This window comes from Oncorhynchus mykiss, chromosome 30 (genome assembly GCF_013265735.2).
Source record: "Oncorhynchus mykiss isolate Arlee chromosome 30, USDA_OmykA_1.1, whole genome shotgun sequence".
Classification (NCBI taxonomy): Eukaryota; Metazoa; Chordata; class Actinopteri; order Salmoniformes; family Salmonidae; genus Oncorhynchus; species Oncorhynchus mykiss.
The window spans coordinates 17,559,206-17,574,390 of NC_050570.1; the positions used below are offsets into that span (position 1 = coordinate 17,559,206).

The 15,185-nt window shown below is 40.3% G+C and overlaps 1 protein-coding gene across 2 annotated transcripts in view; it reads right to left on the reverse strand.

Moving 5' to 3' along the window:
• Nucleotides 1–566: 566 nt before the first annotated feature.
• The window catches only part of LOC110521446 (RNA polymerase II elongation factor ELL), a 42,470-nt gene continuing 27,851 nt past the window's right edge, over nt 567–15,185 (reverse strand). For both annotated transcript variants that reach the window (XM_021598990.2, XM_036969273.1), the window contains exons 6-12: nt 13,066–13,190; nt 5,811–5,940; nt 4,192–4,774; nt 3,738–3,804; nt 3,394–3,565; nt 3,184–3,228; nt 567–3,087 (exon numbers count right to left, since the gene is read on the reverse strand). In XM_021598990.2, the coding sequence (XP_021454665.1) occupies nt 2,971–3,087; nt 3,184–3,228; nt 3,394–3,565; nt 3,738–3,804; nt 4,192–4,774; nt 5,811–5,940; nt 13,066–13,190 (1,239 nt within the window). In that variant the 3' untranslated portion in view covers nt 567–2,970. The remainder of the gene's footprint in view (nt 3,088–3,183; nt 3,229–3,393; nt 3,566–3,737; nt 3,805–4,191; nt 4,775–5,810; nt 5,941–13,065; nt 13,191–15,185) is intronic.

Consider the following 15,185-nt stretch of genomic DNA (forward strand, 5'->3'; position numbering starts at 1 on the left):
TAACTAATACGGTTAGTGAGAGTATTCGAACACAGCTCCTGTTTCACTATTAACTACTGTACTGTGGTCATCTCTACATGCCATGACAATGCTAAGTAAACACATATTGATCAAGGACAGGTGTGATAATATACAATGAAGAGAGAACATACATTCCACATATGAGTTTATCAAGAAAACATGTTTCAATGATTCATGTCCACAGAGCTAAATATAGATTTCCTGCCCAATTATCATGAGGAAATCATATTTAGAAATGGGGCACAGTACACAGTACATTCAACAGTAAAACAAATTATGAAACTGGGCAATTCAAGTACCAGAAATGAGGTGTAATTTAGAGCTATATGGGAACAGCAATAGAAAGTGATATTTTGCTGATTACACAAAACATATCAGGCCAGGACTGATAAGGGGGTGAAATCATGTTGTTTGGCCTCTGTACTTGACATTTGTAATTCTTTACAAATTGTCCCCAAATCTCAATTACGCATAATTAATGTGGTTTGTGTGTTTGAAATTCCATACAATAAGATGCAACAACTGGCTCAGAATGACCCCAAATAAAGATTTTAAATAATTTTATTGAAAGATCAATTTCAGTCCCAGACCCTTATGGTTTCAAAAAGCAGGCTTTGGGTTTAAGCGACAACATCCCAGACTCTTTTCCAAAGCCATCTCTTTGCCAAAACAGCAGCATTTGTAATCATATGAAAACTTATACAACAGGTCACTTGGCACATCCAATTCATACCATGGTGTACTGTTCTGGCAGTTAATACTTAACACAACTAGTTCCATATCCAAGCAAATGGATTGACCGCAAGTGAAATGTATACAGTAATCATATCAGAATGTCTCTATAAAACAACTCAATGAGAGTATGAGACCAGCGAAAAGTTGCTTCTTATTTAAAGAGCTCATCATTACTGGGTGATGACAAGAATGGATTCTGGTCACAAAACATTCACCAGACCGCAATGTTCTCTTTCCAGAGGCAATCTGTCAGCCCCGAATGAATCTTTCAGCATCAGCCATGTTGCGTAGTGTTTGGATTTCATGTGTGATGAAACAGTAAACTTACACGGAAACATCTAAGCAGAGGCATGTAGATCCATTTGAAGTGAATAAGAGCCCCACTCACATCTTAACCAAAGGCTTGATGACATGTTATAGGGCAATACTGGTTAAAAAATGGGATGTTCAAAATAAACCAGCATTTACTCTGAAATGGATTATTATGCCATTTGGTCAATTCCTGGGAGAGCATCTTGTTTTGGTATTGAATATGGTCAGAACAATGTCAAATAGTTTCCATATTGAGGTTTAAAATCAGGGCTTTGCATGTCGTTGGGAAGCTGTTTCAAGTAAAGATACTAATACGGGGCATTAAGACATTCGGAAAGCATGCACTGATGGACAAAGTGAAAATATACATTTTGACAAAACCCAGGTAAGAGTAATATTTGCAACAAAAAAAGTGGACTTTTCATATTCACATAAAATGTCAATATCAGAAATGCATTAGTTGACTAGACCAAACTTGACTGAAGGGATTGAGAGCTTAGTGAAGAACAGTTTCCAAAACATTACAGCTTTTCTGATCATTTCAGGGGCTTTCAGGACATGTTGAAGAGCTGTAATACTGTAGCCTGGCAGATACACAAGAAGGATAATTGAGTCATCCACTCCACTTGGAAGATGTGAGGCTGGTCCTGGGTTAACAGTCACCTTGACAATCATATTGATGAACAAACACGGGGTTGAAAAAAAAAAAACTTGTTTAAGAGCAAATTGTTTGTATTGACTAAAGGGAAATTATAACCAAAATATTCCACTACATTGAACAGAGAAGTTACAATAGTAAATGCTGCTGCATGGGGTATACTATTATCTTCCAATTTATGATTAAAACAGACAACATTATGTTGAAGCTGATTATTCCATCTTCCCTGTTTGCATTAGGTGATAATTTTGCCTGAGGAGTGGGTTTTGCACATTTCTGACAGTGAACTGGCTTTACAATTGCGTAGGGAAGCTGAAAACAACCTTGCCCCACAGCAGATCGGCATAGCCAAGTACCATCACTAACTAGAATTACAGTTTACCATGACCAATTATGAAAAATACTTGACCAGCCTGTGTTAACCCTTTATATTCATTAAGCTCCTATCAGCCGAGGATGCAGCTGCTCTTCCATGATGTCCTTCTGGTTAAGACATATGAACAAGAAGTAAGAAAAGCCAAACAGAGGCACCTGTGCCTGACTGGAGTTTTTATAGCATTGTCTTTATTAATTGATGGGGAGTTGTATCTCTTTAAAAGGAAACAAATTATGAACAGCAACAGATGGATAATTTGATGGCAGCTTTTGCATAAAATACTGGCTGACATTCAAGATGAAGAAAAAAACAAGACACTGCCTTGTAGTACTGATTGAGGAGTGTAAAATTATAACAGATCTTGTTTCCCCTATGTAAGTCCAAAAGAAAAAAATAAATTAAAAAAGAAAACATAGTAAAATAGTTGATCAGAAAACGTGATATCACAATCCATATTTTTTTTCTCTGAAACTATTTGCATTTGGCTTAAGATCTGCTGACTCCCTTTCAGTGTCACTATCACCCCCCAGTCTACAAACCAGGAAAGGCTGTTTGGAGACGTCCAAAGAATGTGGATTTTCCATTTCTACTCTTTGAGAAATCTGTGTGCACTAAGGTGGGCTGAGAGTATGAGAAACACCACCACAAAGCTTTTCCGGATGCAATGTAGCTACACAACGATCTGGCCAAACATGCCACAGTCTTAAAAAAAGAAAATATAATGTGGTCTGCTTTGTCCTCACTAGTGCTTTTGGCCCCAATGAGGGGAATACTCCCTTCATGGCATCTTTAATAAGTACTTTTAGAGCAAGCAGAATCCAGTTTCTTTCTCTGTCTGGTTTCCAGAGAGAAAAGAGTAAATGTCAAACTAGTGCCAGTTATGAAGTTGCTGATGATCATATTCTGCTATAAGTTTCTTTATATGTGCCAGTTTGTTGTGTAGATATTCACAGCGATTCTTCTCTTGGCTATAGTTTCGATTCGTCTGTGAGGGATAGAAAAACAATTAGTATTTGCGCAGAAATTCCTTGAGCAGCTTTACGAAAAGGAAAAAAAAAGAAATCACAGATGCAAAGCTTACCTTTTTTATTTTACGATACTCTTGGAGTATCTGATTGTGGATTGTCTGTAAAAGAAAATACAAAACGATTTATAAAATGGATCAATCAGTGATTTCATTCAAATTTTAATCCTGAAGTCAAACATGAAAACAAAAATAACTCTGGACGGCACCATAGTGCAGCTGAAGTGCTTAGGCAGAACAGTAGTCACAATGCTCCAGGGGGTGTACCTTGTACTGGTCTGTGCCTTGTTGGAGCTGCTTGAGCTCAGTGTCGAGCACAGTGAACTGCCGAGTGATGCCCTCTATCCGAGAGTGGAGGCCACGGTACTCACTGTACTCAGTATTAAAGTCATTCTTGTAGGTCTGACGCTGCTCGGAAGAGCCAATCACGGTATACTTCCTGTTCAGAGAGGGGGGGGGGGGGGGGGGGGGAAATGCAGAACTAAGAAAGAGGAGTGATTCAATGAAATACCTTTCAATTGCGTACTTTCCATGTCGTCAAGATCTGTTGCTGGAAACAGTCATTTCATTATACATGTATTGTGGTTTTGTAAGAAGAAGGAAGTGCTTACGATAAATAGTCTGCCATCTCAGTCGATGACGAAGGAACACTGGTGTTGTTGCACATTCCATTGAGATCTGAAAGGAAGCACAAGGTGACTTAGTAAGATAACCCTTCTCCATTGAAGCCGATACATGAAGACTCACTATTTATTATCACTTACATCAGTCAGAGCTTCCATTCACAAGAACGCAGACTGCAGTAATCTAGGTAGTGTTCATATATACATTTGATCAATTCATGTCAATTGGGACAAAATCAGATATTTGAACTGTAAGGATGAGTATGTGTTGTCTTTCCATTGTGCAAAAAGTCTGATGAATTACCCGATTTAAAACTCATTAACTAGAATCATGCTTAGCAGTAGAGGTCCCCAATTTTGCCAATTGGTCACCTGATTTAACTGAGTGCCAATGTGATTACTACAAACAATGACTATAGATCTCTATACTATGACAACTCACCTGCGCTCCTGTGTGGAATACTGCTGCTCTTCAGGTTGTCAGGGCTGGAAGTGATGTCACAGGCCTTTCTTGGTTCAGGAATACGCTCCTCCACTCCCTTCCTCTCCCTCTCTTTCTCTCTCTCCTTGGACTTTTCCTTGTCTTTGTGTTTTTTGGACTTCTTCTTGGACTTGCCGTGCAGGGAAGGCGAGGAGCTCTTGCCTCGGGGCCTGTCAAGGCCCATGTGTCTGGGGGACGAGTGGCCCAGGCTTGGTACGGACAGTGCTGCAGGCCCAGAGAAGACGGGTGGCTGGCTCAGTCTCTCGGCCATGGCTGCCTCCTGGCTCTCACAGTCCCGGCCATTGTGGCTGGAGTCGTTGCTGACGTCAGAGAGTGGGTCGAAGGGCCGGGGTATGTCCAGCAGGGGGAGCTGGGAGCTGGATGTCACACTGTCTCCTACTGCCGCGACCACGGCCCCGCTCACCTCCTTCCCATTAGAGGAACTCAGCTTGCCATTTACTGGTCCCGCTGCCTTGTTGGCTAGGTGTGATATCCTGGGCTTTTTGTTGGCCAGTGGATCGATGAAATCCGCAGCCGGCCGTTTCTGGCAGAAACAGAGTTTGAGGCACAAAATGAAACTGGGAATGTGAACTCATTTCACCTCTAAGGATTCTGAGAAAAACTATGAGCTATAGTTTCTATTGATGACACATCAAGATAAAGAATATATACAAAAATTAAGTTAATGTGAAGTGCTGGTGAGAAGCAGAGGAGAAGGTCAGAGTAGTCAGAGTGAAAGGGAACTCAGCTACACTGAGTGTGTGATAACCGTGCCCTTTCCACACAATGCATGGTATTGTATTACTAACAGACTTCATTTGAACCGGCCTACACTAACAACTTCAGAAGTGGCTGACCTAATCACAGTGGAGCAGGAAGTCCTTGGTTCTGAAATAATACTAGGCCCAGTTTAAAGCCCTGTGGACCGGCACAGCTCCTTAACCTGTTTAGTTTGGCAGAACTCCTCGAACGTCTCTCACCAAACCAAACTGGCCACATAGACAACTGCTCCGCTGTGGGTTTCTGTTTACAGCTAGTGTTCAAAAACTCCCTCTTTTCAACACCATTGCACGTTTGTGTGTACGAAGGAGGGGGAGACTGGAGTGTGTATTTGCTAATGTGTAAGGGAGGGAACGGAAGGGAAAGGACATGAGGTGTCTGAGGTGAAAACCCAGAGGGGAAGGAGCTAATAATAAAATCTATAGTAACTCCACAGAGAACAATGAGACATATTTCCCTGGATGTATAAATGCTCCTTGCTTGTTCTGCCCACTATGACTAATTTGCTCCCATTGGAAACGACAAGCTGTGGTCTCTCTTGGTTTAGTTATAAAAATCTTTGGTAACTCCTCCTTAGAGGACGCTCTGTGAAGACGGTGGGGAGGAGGTGGAAAATATTAAAGGGGTGGAGGAGCATGGCGCGTGTAGCTCAGTTGGTAGAGCACAACGCCAGGGTTGTGGGTTCGATTTCCACGGGGGACCAGTATGGGGGGAAAAGTATGAAAATGTACGCCCCTCACTACTGTAAGTCGCTCTGGATAAGAGCGTCTGCTAAATGACTAAATGGCTAAATGGCTTACCTGCAACGGGGAGCTGCTGGACAGCTCTTTGGGAGGGCTCACTGGGAGTGGGACCTCAACTGGAGGTGGCGGAGCCACTGTGGTGGTGGTCGTCGTGTTCTGAGTCTGACTTTGGGCCTGACTCATTTTCCTAAAACAAAGCAAGTCACAAACTGAGTCACCACACAGTGAGACATAAATAATACATTGCAGAGGCCAAAATTTTGACTTTCATTATTTGGGGGAAAACTTTGAGTTCGGGTTAAATCTATTACTGAAGTAGGTCGAGGCACATTGGGGCCATATCTGCGAATATTAGAAAAGTGTAAACTTTCTCAGGTCTCAAAATGCGCATCAGACAATTAAAATCAATCAGCGTAGTTGCACTTGATGAAATACTACATACTGTATATCCACCAACCAATGGCATTTCTTAAAATAGGTCAAATTGGCCACCAGCAGGATATTTTAAACCTCCAGATTGAAGTGTTGAATGCCAATATAGCATGATGCATTCTTGACTAGGCTACTAACGTTAGACAAAATGCAAAAGGCAAGTCTTCGCATATAGGCCTATGACAAAAATTAGATTTTTGCTAATCCGTTTCACACACACACTCTTCTGTGGGAAAAATATCAAGGTCTATACAACATTTAATGCACATGAAAAAAAAAAAAAAAGTCAAAGAGCCATGGCCTTTTCAATTGGCTGTCATGTACCATCATCACATCCTGGTGGTACACACTGCCAAAGAGTTTGACTCTAAAATGGCAGTGTACATTAAAAGGAAAAATCCGACAACACTGGAAAAAAAAAAAAACTGTTTGGTGAACAAATGTTTCATTTTGGCATTATAATAAGGTTGGTAGCAACATGGAAAATCTTTGTGGAAACCTGTTGCAGCTCAAGTCGACAAAAAAAAATCCACAATGCAATTCTCTGTGCTGACTGGCTAGCTAGGTAGCCAGCCAGCAAATGTAGCTACACACAATAATCCCAAAGACAATATCAGCATGCAAAGTAGCTAGTTCACTGTAAAATCACCTAAACAAACTGCACTATCAATTTAGAAGTCTAGCCCATTTTTTTCCCACAGCAAGAGAGTTGCCATATTAATACAATAAACCCTTTTTCATTATCAAGCCAATTAAGAATATCGTAGAAACTTGTAACGGCGTTAGAAATGCAGTAATTATTATATTGTGAAAAAAACACATTGTGAGCTATGACATGAAGTAATTTGAATATGTTGCAGGAGAATAATTTGCCCTTATTTAACTCGCCAGATCATTTCCCATCAATGGATGTCGATTTAACTCGATTGAATGCTATGATTAAGCAGTAAGACACAAGTGGGTATGGGAGCCAAGTGGTTAGAGTGTTGGGCCAGTAACCAAAAGGTTGCTGGATCGAATCCCTGAGCTGACGAAGTAAAAATGTGTCGTTCTGCCCCCGAACAAGGCAGGTAACCCACTGTTCCCCGGTAGGCCGTCACTGTAAATAAGAATTTGTTCTTAACTGACTTGCCTAGTTAACCTGTTGAGTCTATGGGGGCGCTATTTCATTATTGGATAAAAAACGTGCCCGTTTTAAGCGCAATATTTTGTCACGAAAAGATGCTCGACTATGCATATAATTGACAGCTTTGGAAAGAAAACAGTCTAACGTTTCCAAAACTGCAAAGATATTATCTGTGAGTGCCACAGAACTCATGCTACAGGCGAAACCAAGATGAAACTTCAAACAGGAAATGAGCAGAATTTCTGAAGCTCTGTTTTCCAATGTCTCCTATATGGCTGTGAATGCACCAGGAACGAGCCTGCGCTTTCTGTCGTTTCTTCAAGATGTCTGCAGCATTGTGACGTATTTGTAGGCATATCATTGGAAGATTGGCCATAAGAGACTACATTTTCCAGGGGTCCGCCCGGTGTCCTGTGTCTAAATTGGTGCGTAATCTTCAGTTGCGGTCATTTTCTCCTGGAATTCAGGACAGAAAGCACACTTCCACGAACGATATATCATTGAAGAGATATGTGAAAAATACCTTGAGGATTGGTTCTAAACAACGTTTGCCATGTTTCAGTCGATATTATGGAGTTAATTTGGAAAAAGGTTCGGCGTTTTGATGACTGGATTTTCGTTTTTTTTTTTGGTAGCCAAACGTGACGCACCAAACGGAGCGATTTCTCCTAACCAAATAATCTTTCAGGAAAAACTGAACATTTGCTATCTAACAGAGTCTCCTCATTGAAAACATCTGAAGTTCTTCAAAGGTAAATTATTTTATTTGAATGCTTTTCTGGTTTTTGTGAAAATGTTGCCTGCTGAATGCTAATGCTAACGCTAAATGCTACGCTAGCTAGCTACTGTTACACAAATGATTGTTTTCCTATAGTTGAGAAGCATATTTAGAAAATCTGAGATGACAGTGTTGTTAACAAAAGGCTAAGCTTGAGAGCTAGCATATTTATTTCATTTGCGATTTTCATGAATAGTTAACGTTGCGTTATGGTAATGAGCTTGAGTCTGTATTCATGATCCCGGATCCGGGATGGCTAAGTGCAACTGGTTTTAAATAAAAGGTTAAATAAAAATATGGCCAATATACCACGGCTATGGGCTGTTAAGCATGACGCATCACGGAGTGCATGGATACAGTTGTTATCCGTGGTACATTGGCCATCTACCACAAATCCCCAAGGTGCCTTATTGCTATTATAAACTGGTTGCCAATGTAATTGGAACAGTAAAAAGTATATTTTTGTCATACCCGTGGTATATGGTCTGATATCAAATCAAAGTTTGTCACGTCCGCCGAATACAACAGGTGTAGACCTTACAGTGAAATGCTTACTTACAGGCTTTAACCAACAGTGCAAAAAATGTATTAGGTGAACAATAAGTAGGTAAAGAAATAGAACAGTAAAAAGACTATACAGTAGCGAGGCTATATACAGTAGCGAGGCTATATACAGTAGCGAGGCTATATACAGACACCGGTTAGTCAGGCTGATTGAGGTAGTATGTACATTAAGGTATGGTTAAAGTGATTATACATATGATGAACAGAGAGTAGTAGTAGTGTAAAAGAGGGGTTGGCAGGTGGTGGGTGGCGGGACACAATGCAGATAGCCCGGTTAGCCAATGTGCGGGAGCACTGGTTGGTCGGCCCAATTGAGGTAGTATGTACATGAATGTATAGTTAAAGTGACTATGCATATATGAACAGCTTTCAGCCCAATCAGCATTCAGGGCTCAAACCAGGTTTATAACTGTAAATAAATCCCCTTTGCGGATATGCATAACCATAGATAAATCCGACAGCAGAGTTTGAGTGATGAAAGTTGGACAGAGGATCTTAATCTCTGAGCAAGAAATACTTGGACGAACATAATAAATTAATGCTAGGCTATTTCCTGGCAAATGTGCTGTTATTTCCCAGATGTTAAGACTACAAACCATTATAAAATAGCCTATTTGTGAGATTGACTTGTCATTTCAATAGGCATAGGCTACAGACTGATTGCAATTCAACTTTGCCATTGTTTGCTTAGACAAAGGCAGGTAGCCTATAGGTCTACATCTCATTTCAGATTGTCTAAGCAACTGTAGACTATATGTAGTCAATATGTAAACTCAATGATTTAGCAGCTTGCTTAGTTCAAATTAAGATTTATTCAACATGAATAGCGAGGCGATTTTGAGGTAAGTGCTTGTGTTTCCCAAACCATGCTGGAATAGGCTACTGAGGATGGGGTCATAACTTTAAATCACTGAATTAAATATTAATGTATATGAAGTGAATATGCTTGTCAACAAAAGTATTTTGTTTTGTTTTTTAACTTGTAGCCTAATCTAATCTGACCGCTGTTACCGTCAACTGATCGGCAATTGCGATAGAGCTTTGATAGCTTCCAATTTATTTAACTAAACATGTCCCTTAATAATGGCATAATAACATTGAAGTTAGGCTATTTATTAAATTGGTTTGCCAGCTACAGGTAGGCTACACAAGTGACAAATTGATTTGCAATGACTTCAGTGATATCGTCATTTCAACATATGTATTGTATCAAATGGTTACTCACAATGGCATATAAATTAATAGGCTACTTGATGGCCAGAGGAAAATGTATCATTCTCCACATTTAATGTCAGTTTCATTGAGGACTTTTGTCAATGAAAAGAACCACGCAAGGGTGTTCCATAACTTCCACTTCAAATTCTCTCTTGGCCAGCCCCCGAGACCAAAGAATTGAGCATGTGTAAAACCCTTCGCTTTATATGGTTTTCCATGAGAAAAGTTGACATTGGAATCAACAGAATTTTGCAAATATATCCAATGCGCTCTAGAGCGCCTATAGTCGTTTTTCCTGTGCTTTGTTGCCTGATTTCTTGATGTGCATCAGTTCTAGCGCGTTAATGTTTTATGGAAGAAAGGTTGGAAATAGGTGTCTCCATAATGACAACGTGAACGTGATTGGTCGACAATCTGCTGGTTGAGGCGTTATACGTTCATTGGATCCATATCTCCTTTCTATAATATCTCTAGGATTTGGCACCATGCGATGCACCCCCCTGGACTAAAGGGGCAGACAAATAGGAAACATTTGCAAGACCCTCTGTTAAATTACACATTTCCTGAGGTAAGAATATCTTAAAAAAAAGATATATATATATGATCAATGGCTCATTCGAGAGTTGTGACATCAGATAGTATTGAAATCTGACATGTATGATAGACGTTTTCGCGATCTTAAAGTCGTATTCTTATTAACTTCCAATGTAGCGAAAGACTTCATCACAGCGCTACATCATGCCGGACGGATTTCTACCTGGTTGAATACCAATAACTCACAGATACACATGAAAACATTAAATGACCCAGGTAAATCAACAGATCAGAGATGCACAAAAACAACATAACATTCAACAAACATTTTTGTTAAGGAAAACACTTCACTGCTGTCCTCGATTCAAAATAGCTCATGTGATTATAATTAGGCATATAAAATATTGTACATGTAAAGTGTAGTATAGCAGCAATTATTATTTAGGTAGCAGTGCCAGTAGCCTGTGTGTCAACAAGATTATATTTAAATGTATTTGTAACAGTTATTTACAAGATTTTGGCTCCACTTCTCAACACAGCAACACAATAAATGTAATTCCACATTTCAAAAGGGGGAAAAAAATTAATGTGAGATTCAAACCCTTTCCATAATCTGCGACAATTACGCAGAGCTAGGCACTACATAGAGCTATTTGACCAGTCAGTCAAGCATGAGATCGAGTTTAATTGGATGATATGGAATTTGAATCATATATAAAATCACCACCAGCTGTGCAGGTTAACACAGAGCTAAATCAGCCAGGTTATCGGCGGGGAACAGATAACAGTGTGTGCTCACGAGCAACTACTTTGACGGTTTTAAATTACTAATGCGCATTGAGATGGAGAAAAAAGTTTAAACAAACCTTTTCTAATGTTCTGTTAAGGGATTTATTTGATCAATAATGACTAATTATGTATACATTTCAATCAGGACTAACTAATCAGAATACTATTATGTTACTGTATAGATGTATGAATATTATTTTAATCCTAGTACTGAATATAATGTGTGTAATTATAATCAAGAATTAGAACAATGACTGTCTGTTCCTTGGTAGAAACAAATTAACTTATCGTCAGACTGGCTAGAATGCTTATCTACACAGGAAGACCTTGGCTCGGTCATAAATGATCTAAATTGGAGGGAACGATGCAGGAAGACTTGAGAACTAAACTGCCATTGTACCGGAGTGGAGGAGAGACGCGACAGTTCGAAACCTAAATGAAGTCATTTTCAGTTTATAACCTGTTGTAAATTGTATCATGTTCAGTACTCTCGAGAATAAACGCTAGTGCTTGATTTTGAGACTGGTCTCCACGCATTTTATGCAAATAAGTTTCTTACAAATCCTTAGAAATGAGCTGAGTGTATTAATTTAATTCCTCTAACATGTTCACAAGTAGAGCCCCATTGAGTTGGCAAGTCTGGAATGAAACTAGTACTAGGTGGTTGTGTTAATTCATAGCACCAACTCCAAGGTTAACTCTATTCTCTGTTCCAATGGACCTGTGACATATTGGCACATGACAGCATTATGGTGGCCTTGCTCTACATTGTTATTTTCCTCAACTCAATGCCATTCAGTCTCAGACAGATACAAATAAAACTGACCTGGTTTAACACAAGTCAGACATCGTGAACAGATCATTGACAAAGCCTTGGGTGAGATGTTAAGTTACAGTTGCATAAAAAAATAGAAAGTGTGTAATGTGTACATAAACAGAAGGTTATTTGTGTATGTTGGTAGTGTGGACAGTAGGGGGCAGTGGGATACACTGGGGAAATCTCCAAACCCCACCCCGACAGAGAGCAAGTGGTAGGGAGGAGAAAGAGGGAGAGAAAAAGCGAGAGTGCGCTAGAGGGGTGGGGAGAGCAGACTAGGGGAAAGGCTAGCTGCTGTGCTCTGGTCAAGTCCCAACTGAAGACGAGCAAGCCCAGGCCTGGACCTTGGACCAGTGCCACCTCACACATGGATCAGCATGTGCTGGAACAGTGTTGCATCACAGGCCTTCCGATCATTTTGCTCACTACTCTTGCGTGACTACAGCTGGTGTTCAAACTTTAGGGGAGGGAGGGTGGTCAGCTCATAAGCTAGCCAAGCTTAAAGTCCAGTCCAAAAATACATATGGTTGAAATATATTGCTTTGGGATGACTTCCACAGAAACATTGAATAATTGAGTATGTGAAATATTCCCTGCTATATTGAGTCCAACAAACTTTGGGTCAACTCCGTAAACCCAGCTAAGACCTCTGCAATGCCTGCTCTAAATTTAGCTGGGATGTACATTTCCTTACTGCCCCAGATCTTAAAAAACAGCTTTTTCCACTGGGTCCCACCAAGAAAAAAAGCCAGCTAGTTCTGTCAACAAAACAGGGCAGAGGGAATACTCAGAGCAGGGACCCACACAGAGAGAGCAGTGCCTGGTTTCAGACTAGAATCTACTATTCCCTGAGCATACCTGGAGCTCCTGGGATTCTATGGAAGTTTGTTTAAACCAACACACAAAGCAGAGGTGATAAACTCCAGAAACCAAAGTGGGGATGATCCCATTATTGCTGGTTTATGCTGCTGGCAGTTATTGACATGTGGAGCTACACACAAAAGCATTGGTTTAATATGGCATGCGGTATAGTAATATAGCACCAACTAGCACATACCGAACAAGGATCCGCTTCAGAAGTTGCTGGTCTCCCTCAGTGTAGCCTGGCCAGTCCTTCTGAATGTCCTTAAACAAAGAGTCCTTCAATGTGAAGGTGTTGTCTCTCCCATTTAGGTTAGCCACCTAGAGACAAGCGACAGCAATCAGTGTATTACAATAATGCCATGATGCAGTATTCTGGAAGAATGTATTTCCTAAGCCTGTTCAAGAAATATACCATTATTAAATACCCTGCACCACTGGCAGTGACTGACTTGTTTTCAGTGGGCTTCAGGGCCAGCTAGGACTTACCTGTAACTACAGGCTAAGCCCTGGCTCGAAGTGTCTTGAAGGCTTGGGTCCTGTGACTAATTGATCAGTTGTGGGACAGAGCTCAGAAGGGCCCTCGGTTTGCCAAGGTCCAGCATACCCAACCTGTTGTGAAAGGCACTCTACCTTATGAGCATGGGTGTTATAAGATGGGTGGCACCGGCCTGAAATATGATTGACCCCATGTGAATTGGGGAGAGGGGGCACTAAGGGTGGCCAGAGCGCTGTCAATCTGGCTCAGATTAGAGAGAAAATACAGTGCGTTTGTTCTGGCAGTTTAGTGGGCTGGCTTTGGGACCAATGTTCCCTCTATTTCCAGCACCGAGCAAATTTCAGGTCTGCTGAGCACAAACTTGGATGTTTTGAAAAGTCAGTGCAACTTCCAGTGTGGGTTCGTTGTGAGCACAGAGGCTGTACCTGCTTTAAATTAAAACTAACTAGGGTTGTCCCAACTAAAAATAATCTTGGTCAACCAAGAGTCGTCTGTTCTTTCGACCAATCAATTGGTTGAAATGTTCAAACGTGTATTTTTCCATATATAGACATCCTATGTGTTTTATTCAAATTAACTATATGCACTGAGCTTGTATGATGTTTTAAGCGAACTGTTCAATTAAATAATTAAGACACAAAAATGACTAGATTTAGTCTGACCGCACTGACGAGCAACCGTTGTATCTCTTCCCTGCTGCAGCGACCACCACAGAACATCAACAGTGTGTATCGTGCTGCTGAAGCTGCATCATAATTACAGCCATTTCTGACTGAGAAGTTGTTACAGAAATCCCTCATTTGTTTAGGAAAAACAATCCCTATTCCCTCAACCCTTGCTCTCTTTACGTGATGTATGCAGATGACCAATAGGGCCTGACCTATAGCATATCATAATCACATAAATAAATCGATTATAACAAACTCTGAACACATAACAGCAAAATTAATGCATAGGACTTGACAAATAAACCTGAAACGGAGGAATGTTTACTGGTTGCTCAGGAGGTAAAGGGGAAGTCAAATGTGTGGAAAACAATTGACTTGTGGAAAATACTGATCAAGAAAAAGGAGCAAGTGCTGCATCCATATTAGGTGTGTCAAACAGGTGCTGTTAGATTACAATACAACTTTTGAGCGATTGGAACAATGTAAAAAACATTTTTAAAAATAAAGCGTACCAGAGAGGCTGTTAATTACAGCAAATACTAAAAACAGTCATTCATTTGTGAATGTAATTTCTGAAATGGAACAGTTTAGGCCTATTTAATATTCAATGGTCACTTTGCTTTTTTTAATTAAAAAAAACAAATGCTTTGATTGCATTTCATATCATGAATGACTGTATGCGGTGTTATGACGAACTAAAAATGAATGATTGATACAGTAGCCTATAAAAGTATTGAAATATAGACCTAACTAAGTTACGGTATTAAGAATTAACAGGATGTGCTCTTAGGCCTACAGCTTGATGGTGGTTATACAAGGATGGGTGCTCCCAAGCGGCGCAGTGGTCTAAGGCACTGCATCCCAGTGCAATACCTGGTTCGAATCCAGGCTGCATCACAGCCGGCCGTGATTGGGAGTCCCATAGGGTGGCGCACTATTGGCCAAGCGCCGTCCGGGTTTGGCTGAGGTAGGCAGTCATTGTAAATAAGAATTTGTTCTAAACCGACTTGCCTAGTTTAAAAATATATATTTAAGGCTGCTATGCTAAGCCTATTAATGATAATGAAATGAATTATCATTAGCAATAACAATAAGGAGATCAAGGTTATAATTATTATGAACAGTGTAAACACAAATTTAATTATAAAT